We start from the raw sequence: 15,741 nt of genomic DNA on the forward strand, positions 1-15,741 counted from the left end.
TATATAAAAGCTAAGTTTCAGTGTTACTCTGCTAGGGGTTGAAAGAAAACTAGCACAATAACGTTTTATATGTAGAAAATTAACCCTTTGAACCTGGACGCTTAGTTCGGCAATTAGGTTCAATATATCATTCTCTAAGGATAAAGTATCTAGTTATTAATGTTTATAATAATGATCCTTTACATGTATTTATTTCCCGGAAACTGATAATAGATAAGATAGTTAAGCCCTTCATTACAATCAATAGATAATGTTTATCAATGTTTGGTGGTAAAATATAAATGCAACCGAATATCCTTCTCGTTTTTATATGTTCATATTTGTAATATTTTTCTTTTTGTGTGTTTACGAATAAAATGAATTCTATTTTATTCTAATATTCTTGTTATTTTAGCGATTTTATAAAGTAACTGCAACCAATTAGGTCTTTTACAGTCTGAACCAGAATCTGAATTCTAACATGAATGCATAATGTGGTTTCTGGTTTGCTTTACATAAATAAGTACATAAAAAAACCATGATTCAGAATTTCAGACACATATATCTGTGCTCATCACACAAATAAAAGAACCCAGGACCCAGGACCGACGGCTTAGCAGGCAGGGTCACTATTCACCAGACCGGTCCTAAATAGGCTACTAGACTCTTATCGAATTTGTCACAAGAAATTATTGTTTCCTGTAGTATTTGACATAAGAAACCAATTTTTATAGATTTTGGGTATTAAAAGTGTATGGTGGCTACGTATTTTCGATTAAAAATGTGTGTAATATTTTTTTAACTTTGGCTACCGAAAACGCTGTCAGACCATGGTAGTGACGTCATAGAACCATAGCTGGGCATTAACTCGTTAATCCGTTAATCGTTAATTAACGAAGTTAACATTTCGGTTAACGGATTAACTTTTAAGTTAACTTTAAAAAATGTTAACGGATTCGTTAACTTCCGTTAAATTTCATCGAGTCCGTTAATCGTTAATCCAGCACCCCAAGCGGCTCGCTGCGTCGCGAATACCACGTCCTGACTGCTACTGTAAAAGCCCGTAGTACTCGTACGGCAAAACCTAGTATTTATCGGTAAAAGCAGATCCGTCGGTTATAAACAGTCTAAAGACCAATTGGCGACTTTGGATCACTTATTCGAGATCTTCTAAATCTTATTAGACGTGCTAGATCGATCACTAACCTGAGAATAGAGTGCAATCATCAGGCATGACAGACAAATCGCGCAACCGACGAATCGAGTCCGGCGGGCCTTAGATTACTCTACCAAGTGATCGTGGCCCACAGCATCGAATTGTCGTCTCAAATCTCAATCTGAAGAACCGACGCACCACGATCGCGACCGCATGAATGACCCAATAATTACCAATCCGAAGTAAAACCTAGGATTTAGCCAACCAATGGCGGTAAAAGCCCGAAGAGACCGTAATTATTACATTTCGGTTTTTTACCGATGGCGTCACAGGTTTTAATGGTTTTTGGTGGATACTAAGTAAATACAAATACATAATGCCTACAGTGAAGTCTTATTTTTATGACGTGTTAACGGATTATCGATTAACTTTAACTTCCGTTAAATCTACCGACATGTATCGCTTTAACGATTAACGAAGTTAACTTTTTAAGTAACGGATTAACGATTAACGAAGTTAACTATTTGATTAACGGTGCCCAGCTATGCATAGAACCTTTTTTTTTTTTTTTGACCCAGGGGGAATCCGTTATGGATCCCACTGGCCCGGGAGAAGCCAGTGGGTATGTCGGACTCTCACCGACTAAACCCCCTGGGGTGTTCCGCCGCTCGCTTTTTGGACGGGGTTTCGGGCACTTGTTTTCAGGCCTCCGATACCCCGTCAGCGTTGCCCTTGCAGGCCCATCGCTTTGACTCTCTTAAAAGTCTTCTCCGCTGAAGGCCCTCGGAACACTAGAGGGCCTTCCAGCCCGAACCTCTTCAGGCGGGTGATGGGGCTCCCGACCCATCACCCACAGGTTCCCGCTATGGCGGCAGGAAACGAGCCACGTAGGCTCTTCGCCGCCTAGCTGGTCTGCGTCGGCGCTGAGGGAGCGAATTTATGTCGTCCTCGCGCGTTCGCTCCGCGGCCTCCTTCTGCGTCAGTACAGTGACGCTGAAGGTGGCCACTGCCGCCCAAGCCTCCTCACTGCGAATCATGCGGCGTACTAACGCCGGCAGTGAGAGGTCTCCGCCCACCACCGTGGACATGGCAGCGCGAGGCTCCGCCCACGCAGGGCACTCTTCGCGCGTATGTTTGGCCGTGTCCACGGCTCCCCTGTCACAGTGGTGACACTCTGGGGTCGGCTCTCGTCCAACCCTCTCACACAGGTACCATCCGAAGCAGCCGTGCCCCGTCAGGAGCTGTGTGAGGTGGAAGGAGGGTGCGCCATGTTTGCGTTCGACCCATTCCTTCAGAACGGGCCGAACAGCGGTCACCAGGTCCCGGCTAGCTCCCGGGATCTCCAGACGCTCTAACCATTGCTGGTATAGGTCGTCCCGCGCCTCCTCACGCCACTGGCGGACCTCCCGAGGGGCAGGCCAGTTTCCCTCCTTAGCTATGCATAGAACCTAACTTAACTTAATGTCGAGTCAATCACTGACATGATGAACTTTATGCCTCATAACTTAAATATCAGAAAATTTTGAGTTCAATTCGATTTACGTCATGCGCAGACGATCTATAGATTAACATGGCTAATGATGTTTTTGCCTAATTAAGTTAAAGTAAACTTTATAAACGTTTTTTGTTTTCAAGTCGTAATAAAATATGGTAGTATTTTTTTTGTCGGTTAATTGGACAGTAATAAATAATATAAAATAGACTTTAAAAAAGAGGATCAACCTCAGGATTCAACCTCAGGTTAAAGCATAACATATACTATAGATTTAATCCTGTAATCAGAATCACTGAATATCTATTACAAATGATTCACCAACGACATAAACTCACATGACACTCGTCATAACGCGTAAACGCAGATATTTTCGCAAATTAATCATAATTACTACTAATCTCAAATCCGTAGGCCGTAAAAACGATTCACTCTCGCCCACCGTTCAGAAATGATCAAAAATAAACCGTTTCATAAACGAAACCATCTGACACATACTCTCCCTACCGAATCGTACAGTTGAGTTCATAAATATGTGAACATATTTTCACCATAACTCTTTTCAGTAAGGTGAAAAAATGTACACTATTTATGAACTCGACTGTAATATGGACTATATTTGTTCAATCGCCATCAGATATATTGAAGCGGGCAAGGTGTTCAGAAATATCGAAACCCGCCTCTATTACTAAAGCGTTAAAGTGCTTGTGTAGATTTTTGAGCACTTTGCCCGTTCCGCTATATTAATAGAAATAGACTGTTTGAGATTCGAGTTCGTTATGTTGGTAGTGTAGACGTTTACAAAAGTCAGTGCGTGCTCGGCTGATGAACAAATCAGTCAAGGGCAGGGAGTTGAAAAGTTACGCGAAGTGATTTTAAAATAAGTGTGAAAAAGTGTTATATTGTAAAAATATATTACAAATTATTTTATAGGTATTTTAGTTATGATTATTTTTTGTGGTTCTGATATGATGTGTTACAATATTTAAAAGTTCAAAAGTGGAAGATATCTAAGTAATATTTTTTTGTTATAAAATAATCAAATATAAATTTTGTAACTTAAAGGCATGGAATCATGTGAAATGCGAAGTTACACAATTATTGAAAATTATTAAATTGTTTAATTTCAATTTATTTCTTCATAACGAAAGTTACATGTCAATACATATTTACAAAAATTACAATTATGTCCATCTTAGTAGCTATAGGTATAGGTATAACAATTTTATAATAATCATATACAATTATTCTTATTCAAAAATTCTTCTATTGAATAGAAAGCTTCATTTAAATAATAAATATTCCTTGAGATTATTGATAAAAATATTATATGCAAGTTCAGTAGATTTAAGATTATTGGGCAAACGATTAATAGTTACCTAGGTAACAAAGCTCGTCAGCGACTACAAACCATCTAATTAAATAGGTACAATTTAAATGTATTGAAGTCTATACTTTATTTTAGTTTGAAAATTGAGCATTATTTTATTGATATGATATGAACATTCTATAAATTCGGCGTCTATACTTCCCAGCTCATAACCTAACCCAACAACAAAACAATGCCATATAGATATTTCAAAGAAAACTACTAAATAACCTTAAATAATATCATCATTGGGAATGCCGCCAAAAAAACTAAATTTTGTGGTTCTTTATAACTCTCAAAGCTATAAAAACGTCCAGCTGTCCAAATAATAACTTTAGATATTAATGAAAACATCGCGAGACTGCAAGTCTGCTCTTTACATGACTGCTATCTGTGACTTTCTACAGAAAAAGGTCCATCCAAGTTCAATAAGGACATTAAAATTCCTACAGAAATCCGTCTTTTTTTGGATTAGCGACCCGCCCAGCTCATAATATGATATAAAATACCATAGCGGGCTTTTTTGTAGATATAAAAGACAGATAATTTTGTTGCTGTTATACATATTGCAGACGGCTTGGACAGCGTTTTCAATAAAAGCTCTTAGCCAGAATTTTTTTTTCCCGATTTGCGGCAAATACGTAAATAACGTCATTATTTCAACAAATGTACACAAAATCTTAACAAATCATATATCTAAATTCTTCCTATTAAATCCCTATTAATAAATGAAAGCGTCATTCAAATCCGTTAAAAAGTTTCTTTTTTTTTTATTTCGAACACGTAAGTGCCACATGTACAATACATGACTGTTTGTGTTCTAAATCCAAACTAATATTATAAATGGGAAAGTGTGTGTGTCTGTTTGTTTGTCCGTCCTTCATGGTAAAACGGAGCGACGAATTATCGTGATATTGTAAGTGAAGATAGTTGAAGGCATGGAGAGTGACATAGGCTACTTTTTGTCTCTTTCTAACGCGGGCGAAGCCGCGGGCAAAAGCTAGTAAATAAATAAATAAAAAATACATGAAAACCGCATGAAAATCCAGCAGTAGGTGTTTAAATCGCGAACATACAAACAAACAGACAGGACAGACGTGGCGGTGGACTTCGTTTTATAAGGCATAGTGATAGTGACAAAGCATAAAAAACCCTTTACTGTAGGAACGCCACAAGCATTTTGCTTATAAAAGACGCCGCCTACGCACATACCGATCTAGCTTTACTAGTAGTTATGTGTTTTTAAACATGAAACATGGATGACCGTTTTGTGTGAAAAATGTGAGTCTTTGTAGTAAAAATACTGTTTTCGAGTAAATAGTAATTAGTTTGTTAAAATCGTAAGAGTTTACAGTTTTTTTTATTGTCGATTTAACTTTTCTTTTTAGTAATTGACAAATCTACTTCTTCATAATCACGCCACGAGCTCTTTCAATCCTAATAAAAAACGAGACAAAAAATGTTACAAATACTACATCCCCCGAGTTACGAATTGTGATGTCTCTCAGTGGAAAAAAAAAATGATACGGTTTGTCCTCAAGACCTGAAGATTTTGACTTGAGTAAATTTTCCCACAAAAGAAAGAAAAACAGACAACAAAATAAAAAACTACATATATACAAACAATTTATTTAAAGTTGACAAAAATCTTTCCTATAATTTAATTTAAAAAAATATACATAGTTTCTTATACAAAGTGCAGCTTCGAAAAAAAGAGTACCTAGACATTTGAAAGTGGCAACATTGTAGGGACAACACTACGATGATGCCACTTTTTGATTTTTACTCCTTTTTGCCAGACTGTAACCATTATTATACTCAAGGAATCGTATACAAAAATAGAATAGATGTAAAACATAAAGAATAAGAACATTATGTCTATGTGGCTCACGTTCGTGAAGACATCACATTTGGGCACGTTCTACTCTCCTAAACCACTACTTGTAAGTATTATTACGATAATTATTAGGTAATTATAGTTACAAGTCGCGGCACGTAACTTTAGCGCTGACCGTTATTGCGCAGAAGTCGCAAATAGGTGTATCTCAGGGGATTAAAAAGTTAAAAAAAAAGTAAAAACATTTATTTACCAAAATGAATCAATACACAGTAACAGTTGGCAGTGACTCCCACACTAGGCTGAGCCTGTATCGTGGAAGTCGTTAACATTTATATTGTTTCCAAAAGACATTACAGGGGGCTAAGGGTATGCGTCCCCATGCGCAGCTATCCCCTCCAAATGTTACTTAGCGCTAAACTTACTTGCCGCCACTTGTATGTACCATCAGCTGCAAAAGTGAATGGCGAATTTATCAATGAATTCATTCATAATTTGTCCATGTACTTTCGCTGATAGTACCTACATGTAATCATTAAGGTATTACCCGTGTGGTACGGGTTATGAATTTAACCACCCCTTTTCCTCGCGTGGGTGTTGTAGAATATGTGCGATATTGATTAATTGTGCTAAAAAAGCGCTGGTGTCCTAGCGGTAAGAGCGTGCGACTTTCGATCTGGATGTCGCGGGTTCGAACCCCGGCTCGTACCAATGAGTTTTTCGGAACTTATGTGCGAAATGTCATTTGATATTTGCCAGTCGCTTTTCGGTGAAGGAAAACGTCGTGAGGACACCGGACTAATTCCAATACGGCCTATTTACCCTTCGGGTTGGAAGGTCAGATGGCAGTCGCTTTCGTAAAACGAATGTCTATGCCAAATCTTGGGATTAGTTGTCAAAGCGGATCCCAGGCTCCCATGAGCCGTGGCAGATGCCGAGATAAATGCAAGGAGGATGATTGATTCATTGTTGTGCGGGCGATAGGCTAGGACTGTAATATCACAATGTTTGTTTCTTTTAACTCGTTAACTGTTAAGAGTGTCTCTGAAACTTGAGCGGTTTCATGTGTTCCGCTTACCCCTTTGGGATTAACTGTAGGAATGTGCTGGCGTGACAGAGCCAGACTGCGTTTCCATCGGCATCTAGCGTCAACGATTGTCATTTCAGGGTGCGTAGCCGACTGGCACAAACGCTCACGAAACGCTCACGAAACGAAACGCTCGTAGATATCTATCTCTATCGCTCGTGCGTATTGGCGCGGCTTTTCGTTTTCGTTTGGCGTCGGAGAAATTCCATTCGGCTACGCACGCAGCTAGGCCGTCTCCATCAAATATCTCAAAGCAGCCAACTGCTCACAAATATCGAAATACGCCCCTTTTACCAAAGCGTTGTGCGTATTTCGATATTTGTGAACCAGTTGTGAACACATTGCCCGCTTAGATATATCAGATGGCGACCGTACTTAAAACGGGGCAGTAAAATAGCCACTTATATTGAAAACGGTGTCCTCATAAACTCAACGGTATTCTAATTATTATGCCTCCGGTGTATTTTATGGGCGCCAGAGTATAATTTTGGTGCAGTAATAATTATTAATTATTTTGTTTCGGTACACCTTGTAAATAACAACAATTGCGAAGAGTGGCACTGAAGCTTGACCAGTTTTATGTGTTCAACCAACATCTTTTCAATAAAACACTGATTTAAACTTTCACGATTGTTACACATAAGTAATTATTTTGAAAAATCGGGACTTAATCGCGTATGACTACATATTAAACCGACCTCCAACGCAGCTAACAGTGTTGCCTATGGAACATGGGATTAACAGCGCCCTCTTGACAATGCTCAATATATTCCTGGTCAGGATTTATGTTGTAATGGTAAACACATTATAACGTGTAAATGTAATATATTTTTACCAATAAAGAGTATGAATCTGAGTGATATTTTCACGTATATCTTTTACAGCTCCAAGTAAGAAACTCTCGCGCCGAGTCTACAGAGGATGAGAAACGCAGCGATGACAGCCGACCGCTCAGCCTCGCGTCCGACTTTAGCCGAGACAACATTTGTAAGTTTTATAACTATCATCATCATCAGCATCATATCAACCCTTTATCGCCCACTGCTGAGCATAGGCCTCTCTTCTACTATGCCACTTGTCCCGGTCCTGAGCTAGTCTTATCCAGTTGTGACCCGCAATTATCCGGATGTCGTCCACCCAACGAGCCAACGCTTCTTACATCTGTGACACACACACACATTCTGTTAACATTTTAGTCCATCTGCCTTCACTCTGCCTAGCAACATGTCCCGCCCAACTCCATTTTAGTTAACTAACTATATATTTTGTCATAGTTGTATTTATTAACGTATTTTACGCATTGAGCGTAGAACTCCGACCGAAGACCTCAGGAAAAAGAAAATAGACAATAATGGCTATTACAATGATTTAGAGGGCGCCACTTGCACATAATGGAGGGCTGCGAACCTTGTCCGATGTGTTGCCACTGTGTCACTCTTGTAAATTCGCAAATAAATGGAACAGGAAAGCAACACGTCAAACGTATAAGCAAACCTTGTTGCATCAAGGCATATACTCGTAGTTCGTAAAAGCTAATCTATGGTTTACTGTGAGTGAAAGTGCTGCACTACTACATTAGGTATAGGTACAGTCTCCCAATTAGAATCCTAGGCCACTCTAGAACCCTGTCGTATTGACACCGTGCTCTATTTGCTATAGAAGTCAGTTTGACTTTTATTGTGAAAGGGTTTTACAGTGGCCTAGGATTCAGATTGGTTGACTGTACCTTAGTTTTTATTTTATTATAAAAGAGACACCAACAGTACAAAAACAATTCAAACAATATAATGTAACAATAGAGCCAATAGAGGACACATATACCTAATATTAATGCACCAATAACAGGCAGTGCAGTAACACTCAAACAGTTCGAGCCTTATTTGACATAAGTACAAGCCAAAACAGTTTACTGCCTTGCAAATCAGAATCTATTCAAAACTATCTTTCTTGAGGGACGAATAAGAACATTTATCGAAATATTACAATTATTCCTTTTGATTCCAGTACCACTCCAAAGCGGTCCTCGTCGTAACCGGCGCTGCGTGGCGCCATACAGCGCTTCACAGCGCCCCCTCACCCGCTACCTGCCCGTGGACCGAGAGGACTTCGACCTGCGGCGCCATGTTGAATCCGCGGGTGAGTTACTACTGACAATACACAGCGTACAGTATGTGGCTCAATACAGCGCTTCATAGCGCCATACAGCGCCTCACAGCGCCCTCTCTCCCGCTACTTGCCCGTGGACCGAGAGGACTTCGACCTGCGGCGCCATGTTGAATCCGCGGGTGAGTTACTACTGACAATACACAGCGTACAGTATGTGGCTCAATAAAGCGCTTCATAGTGTCTTACAGCGCTTCATAGCGTCATACAGAGACATACATAGCGTCATTTGCCTATAGTGCTACTGAAACCTGAAGTTTCCCTTTTAGGAAATATAAGCGTGAGTTTGTACGTGTATTGGACCATTGTTTTTGTTGTTCGCAGGTCACCAGATCGAGCTGTGCCCCCACGTGACAGTGACGGCCAGCGCGTGCCGCGGCTACCTACATAAACTCGGTGCAAAGTTCCATACGTGGTCAAAAAGGTAAATTTCATTATAAATAAGCTTTTCCCAAACATATCGACGCGGAATTGGCTCTAGCGGACCAAAGATCGCTCGTTACTATGAAAACCTTATTGCTATCATGATAGTTGCTTTTTGAGCATTTCTTTTTTTTTGCCAATAATTTTTTTTTTATTGTTTTAGGGAATTTTAGGTCAATTTGTACTCAGAATCACGAGTACTTTCAATCTCACTGGGAGACAAAAAGTGTCCCAGAATCTCCATACATTTTTTTACTTACTTACCCATACATGTACGGAAAATGGTAACAAAATAAGAAAAAATCGTATGGGACAATTTTTTTAACTACTAGCATTGAAAAGGCTAGTAATTCTGAGTAGAAATAGCATTTTTTTTTTCAAAAATATCACACTTCATAAAAGTGGCAAAAAAAAGAAATGCTCTTTTAACTATACTGAGACTTTAGCGCGTGCCGTTTAAACGGGAGGTAGCCGCCGTGAGTAATAGAAACAAAGGGATTTGTTTAACAGATTACGGCAAAAGCCAAAAAAACATCTCAGAAAATTCATACTATACTAACGAGGGATTTTTGGTCGGCCAAAGCTTATTCCGCGTCTATATGTTTGGGGATAACCTTGGTCATAATGTCATAAACATCACTTGAGATTACCAATTTACATAAAATATTTCTAAACTAGCTTTTGCCCGAGGCTTCGCTCGTGTTAGAGAGAGACAAAAAGTAGCCTATGTGACTTTCCATCCCTTCAACTATATTCGCTTAAAAAATCACGTCAACTCGTCGCTCCGTTTTGCCGTGAAAGACGGACAAACAACCAGACACACACACTTTCCCATTTATAATATTAGTATGGATAATGTCATTTTCTGAAGTATTTATTTCAAACACGTAATTTTCATAGGCTTTAAAGAATAGTAGACTGACACAAGGGAGCCAAATAATATATTTACGGCGATGACGTATAATCCTGCAAGAAGGAAAGCTTCGCTATGCTCAAGATTCAATAATAGAATCCAAAGTGTTGTGAGTGCTCGATTCTAGCTCTCCGTATAGCCACAGTATAGTAAAAAGTACTATCGTACAGTATGGCCACTCCCGCTCCCCGACCCCCTCTCGGTTAACTCACAGTTACCGCCTGTCAAAAACGCGAACAGTCGACCTGTATTTCACTCATACAAGCATAGTACGCGTTCACCTACACGAGCTTAGACTGTGTGCTAGGAACGCGCCTCTTTCATATATTTGATCGCCAGTGTCCGAGGTGTGGTATAGCTCTTCTGTAGTGGCGCGACAGAGCCAGACTGCGTTTTGGTCGCCAAGTTTTAGTTATTTAGTTATAGCGTTCGAAAGTTATCCACATTAAACATTTGAACTTGCCTTGTTTATAATAGTTATTTGTTATACAAGGGGGCAAAGTTGTATTTTAACGCCGAGTGTGGAATTGAAAAACGAGCAAGTGAAAGGATTCTATACTTGAACCACGAGCGAAGCGAATGGTTCGAGAATAGAATCCTGAACTTGCGAGTTTTTTAACACACGAGAAGTAAAATACATTTGCACCCGAGTGTAACACAAAACTTTTCCCCTCACTATAGTGAGGAAACTACAATGCAAAAAATGCGTTTATCACTGCTTCCAGTAGTTCCACAAGTGGTAAATCATCTTTATTACTAGATTCACCTACTTTTATTAATTTAAAAACAGTTAATTTGACTTTATTCAAGGTCAAATTACTTTACCCACTAGTGGATAAAATGCGTTTTTACCCGCTGGTATTAAAGGACAAAACACGTGTTTCCGAGCTAGTGAGGAGAAAAATGTGTTTCTGTGTTCCAGGTGGTTTGTCTTCGATCGGGAATCGAAGACTTTTGTATACTACTGGGATAAAAGCGAGAGAAAACCGCGGGGCGGCGCTTACTTCCAGGTATGTTCACCATACTTTTGTCGACCGGTCTGGCCTAGCGTGTAGTGACTCTGCCTGCTACGCCGCGGTCCCGGGTTCGAATCCCGGTAAGGGCATTTATTTGAGTGATGAACACAAATATTTGTTCCTGAGTCATGGATGTTGTCTATGTATATAAGTATTGTACAATATATCGTTGTCTGAGTACCCACAAACCTTCTTGAGCTTACCGTGGGACTCAAGTCTAATAAAAATATGCCTATTTTCTTAACCTAATCATATATTTGCAGGTAATAGAAGAAGTATACCTAGACCACGGCAACACGTCAAAATCCCCTAACCCGCAGACTACCTTCATCGTGAAGACGCGTCAACGGCGCTACTACCTCATGGCGCCCTCTGGCGAAGCGGCCAGGATCTGGATAGACGTCGTTTTCACGGGCGCGCAGGGATATACCGACTATCTTGACTGAGGTGTTTACTTTAGATGAAGTTTAATTACAAAATGTCTCGTGTACTTTAACCTTTTGACCACTACACACATACAGCCATGTGCGACGATGGTTAACAAGCTACTACCTCATGGCGCCGTCTGGCGAAGCGGCTAGGATCTAGATAGACGTGGTCTTCACCGGCGCGCAGGGCTATACCGACTATCCTGACTGAGGTTTTTACTTTAAATCTGAGGTTTTTTAGAGAGAGGGGGCCGCCCGTGGGACAAGTGGACAATAAATAGTTCAGTAATCTGTGATGTGTCCGCTTTTAGGCAATAAGGGAGACGTGGTTAAAAAAAATTGGGAACCCTGCTTTACTTATATTTACGATATATTTGATAGCGACTGTAGACAAAGCTGTTGTCACCCGGAAAAATATCTCGTATTATATACTGCTTGACCACAACACACATACAGCCATGTGCGACGATGGTTAATTAACAATGTTATTGACATTATTATGTTCTTAAGAAACAAAAATCATGCAGATATTTAAAGTTTTAGATAGGAATGAGACATTTTGGTCTGAACTTTGACTTTTAGCAGGATTTTTATGAGACTTTAAGGGACGTTTTAGACAATGATGTTACATTTTGGTCTGAACATTGTGAAAATTGAGTTAAACACATTGTTTGTAAAGCGTGTTTTTGTCGAAATTTTAGGTATTTTTAGTCTCAGTATGGACACTTTTGAGCCATCAGACATCTTAAGTGGTAAGCATGAATTGTGGATCAGTCATTTTCGTCTGATAATATTTGTAGATCCGTTTTGAGTCCGGACTTTTTGGTCTAAAATGTCACAGATATTTCAAATTGAAGACATTTCGGTTGAAATAGTTATCTTGGTTTTTCTTAGTTTAAAAAAAACGGGCAGATGAAAGGAGTACTGAAACCAGTTATTGTATGTGGATATACTTAACAAATAAGTAAATTATATTATCACACTAAAATCAAGCCTAATAAAGTACATATTTAACTGTTTGCTTTGACTTTAACCACGCATGAAAAAAAAAAACTTAAGAATCGGATCATATATCTACATATGTATATATCAATTTTTCAATTGTGTGTTTTTATATCGAATATAATAGAATTCGCGAATAGAAAAATCACAGTATTTTTAGTACATAAAATATACATAATTCGATATGAAATAAAATTATCATTAGGTATTACTTACCTGTATGACAATAAGATCCCTGTGCCAAGCTTTGTATGATAAACGTATTTTACACGGCAGCTTTATACCAAGGTAGTTTTTAGAAACTAAATAGTACTGTCACACATATAAATGTAAGGAAATATACTAAAATAAATACTAATTCATTAGTAGTCGCATTCAGTATAGGAGCTGTCAAAAATCGGAATCGAAACGCGCACTCTGACGTCTTGTTTCGACATTTGTGAGAACTTATGACAGCTCCGATATATTTGATGTCGACTGTTGACTGAGCTTATTATCTGAAATATATCTCGTGTACAACTTTTAACCTTTTACCCACTACAAAAATACACCTGTGTGTCGATGGTTAAAAGATGTTTAGGTAACACAATCAAAGTGAACGACGATTATTCTTGTCAAATATAACATAACACTTTCGAGATTTAGAACACATGAGGTTTTATAAGTTACTCTATAGCGAGAACGTGACGAACGAACATTCGTTATGGAGAAAGAAAACAGCGCCACCAAACAGTTACTGACTAAAATAAAAATTACCATACGTTTTCCATTACATAACGCTATTGACTAATGAATTGAAAACTCATAGTTGCTAATCTTACATTTTCTTGTGTGACAATACGTTTACAAGTTTCTATTTCTTATCTAGTGCCTTGCAAGAGACTGAACAAGAAATCTGTGTTAATGTACAATTGTATTAAAATGTACCTTAATTATACAGTCGAGTTAAATGCCAATTTCGTGTGCTCACATTTAGTTTAAGATTTTCAAATGTACTTTAAGAGTGTTTGAAATACATTAAGATCTAATTTAGAAGTACAGTTATATAATTAATTAATACCATTGTGTTATGAATTTGTAAATGGTAAATATTCGACTATATCAGTAGTTTACCACAAGACGTATTTCTCGTACGGGCATTTTGCGAACGAAATGTATGATATCAAAATGTCGTTTTCTTTAAACCGTTTTTTGCCAAGAGTGGCACTGAAACTAGAGCAGTGGTATGTGCTCTGCCTACCCCGTTTGAGAATACAGACGTGAGGTTAAGTGGTTGGTACAAGTGATAATTTGTACGCCGGGACTTAGGTACTCATAATGTCATACTTGTGGTAAAGCTACTGATGATTTACATTAAAAAAAAATTGGAAATCTAAAGGTGTTTTTGAGGGAAACTGTAAAAAACACCTTAAACACCAATACATTAAAGTTCATATTCGCATTACCGAAGAACTAACTTATTTTTTATAAGCACGCTTATATACCTAATGTTATAATAACGTTACCATAGCTATATATTATGTATAAATGGCAACTTTACATTGCCAAACGCATGTATGTGTTAACTTTGTAATGTTTTTAAAAAAAAATATAAGTAACCCTTTCAACAATATTTTGCCATACACAAAAAATTCATATGCCAAAATTTTAGATGAAATATATTTAGTTAATTATTGGCTTGAAACTTTTTGCTGCATTAGTGTTGCATTGTGAAAAAAAAAAACTACATTTAAAACCAACATAATAAAACCTGTACAGGAGAATAGTCAAATTGATTTGTGAAACATTTTTCCTAAACTGAAGCGAAGACACTTTGATTCGCTTGGTCAATGAAAACTAAATGTAAAACTAAAACAATATACTGATATTTGGTGTACAGTCGACTACAAAGAGATGTATCCACTTTTTCACCAAATTACAATGAAATACAATGAAATAACAACATATTACAGTGAAAAAGTAGATACATCTCTTTGTAGTCGACTATACGTAGCCGTTGAAAGGGTTAAAATATGCGTTACAGTACGTGATGTTACTTTATCGTACTACTGCGCAAATTAGTACTTTTTGTGCCTATGTCGAACTTAGGGTCATATATACTGTAAAACGTACAATACACGTGCGAAGAGGAAATTCAAACTCGCGTCGATTTAAAACACTATTTTCTGTACAGATGGTGTATTTTTTTGGCATTAGTGCGAGAAGTAGTTCATTATATGCCAGGTCGAAACTTCGGATGGCCATCTGTAATGAAAAACGTCGTACGATACACATGCGAAAAAAATAGAAACGAGTGGCGATAAATGAAAACACGACCGAAGGATCCTTTTTTCGCACTTGTATCGTAATGTACTATTTCAGGCGTGTTTTAATTTATCGCGATTTTATTAATTTCCTCTTTTGCACTTGTATCGTAATGAACTAGTTACAACACAGGCCTTGTTATATACCATCTTGAGAGTGTAAAAATGATAGTGTATACATATAAATGGAATGCAATTGTGTGATTTGTTTGTACAATGAAATGGCTGAAACCAAGTATTTAGAATAAGGTCACATTATTATTAACCGAGCAAGTAAATAAAGCATTTACAGAATCTATTTTTTTATTTTCTCCTAAAATCCTGAATAAAAAATAGTACCTACATTGTGCAACATGGGGCGTAAGGAAATACTGGAGTACATATACTTAGTTAAAAATCATTAGCGATTTAAAGACTCGAGTTTTCTATATTATTATGTCAACGTTTTTTATCACACTTGCAATAAATAAAAATATATTTATAGTTTAAAAAGGTAAAACCCTCTTATCTTAGTGTGGGTGTGTGTGTTTGTTTGTCCGTCTTTCTCGGCAAAACGGAGCGACGAATTAACGT

At 38.1% G+C, this 15,741-nt stretch overlaps 1 protein-coding gene across 1 annotated transcript in view; it reads left to right on the forward strand.

Moving 5' to 3' along the window:
• LOC125236884 (pleckstrin homology-like domain family B member 2) overlaps positions 1-15,462 on the forward strand; it is a 53,778-nt gene extending 38,316 nt beyond the window's left edge. Inside the window, exons 11-15 of the mRNA XM_048143792.1 lie at positions 7,805-7,907; positions 8,925-9,056; positions 9,408-9,507; positions 11,342-11,429; positions 11,699-15,462. Of these exons, the coding sequence (XP_047999749.1) occupies positions 7,805-7,907; positions 8,925-9,056; positions 9,408-9,507; positions 11,342-11,429; positions 11,699-11,881 (606 nt within the window). The 3' untranslated portion in view covers positions 11,882-15,462. The remainder of the gene's footprint in view (positions 1-7,804; positions 7,908-8,924; positions 9,057-9,407; positions 9,508-11,341; positions 11,430-11,698) is intronic.
• Positions 15,463-15,741: the final 279 nt, after the last annotated feature.

This window comes from Leguminivora glycinivorella, chromosome 20 (assembly GCF_023078275.1).
Source record: "Leguminivora glycinivorella isolate SPB_JAAS2020 chromosome 20, LegGlyc_1.1, whole genome shotgun sequence".
Lineage (NCBI taxonomy): Eukaryota > Metazoa > Arthropoda > Insecta > Lepidoptera > Tortricidae > Leguminivora > Leguminivora glycinivorella.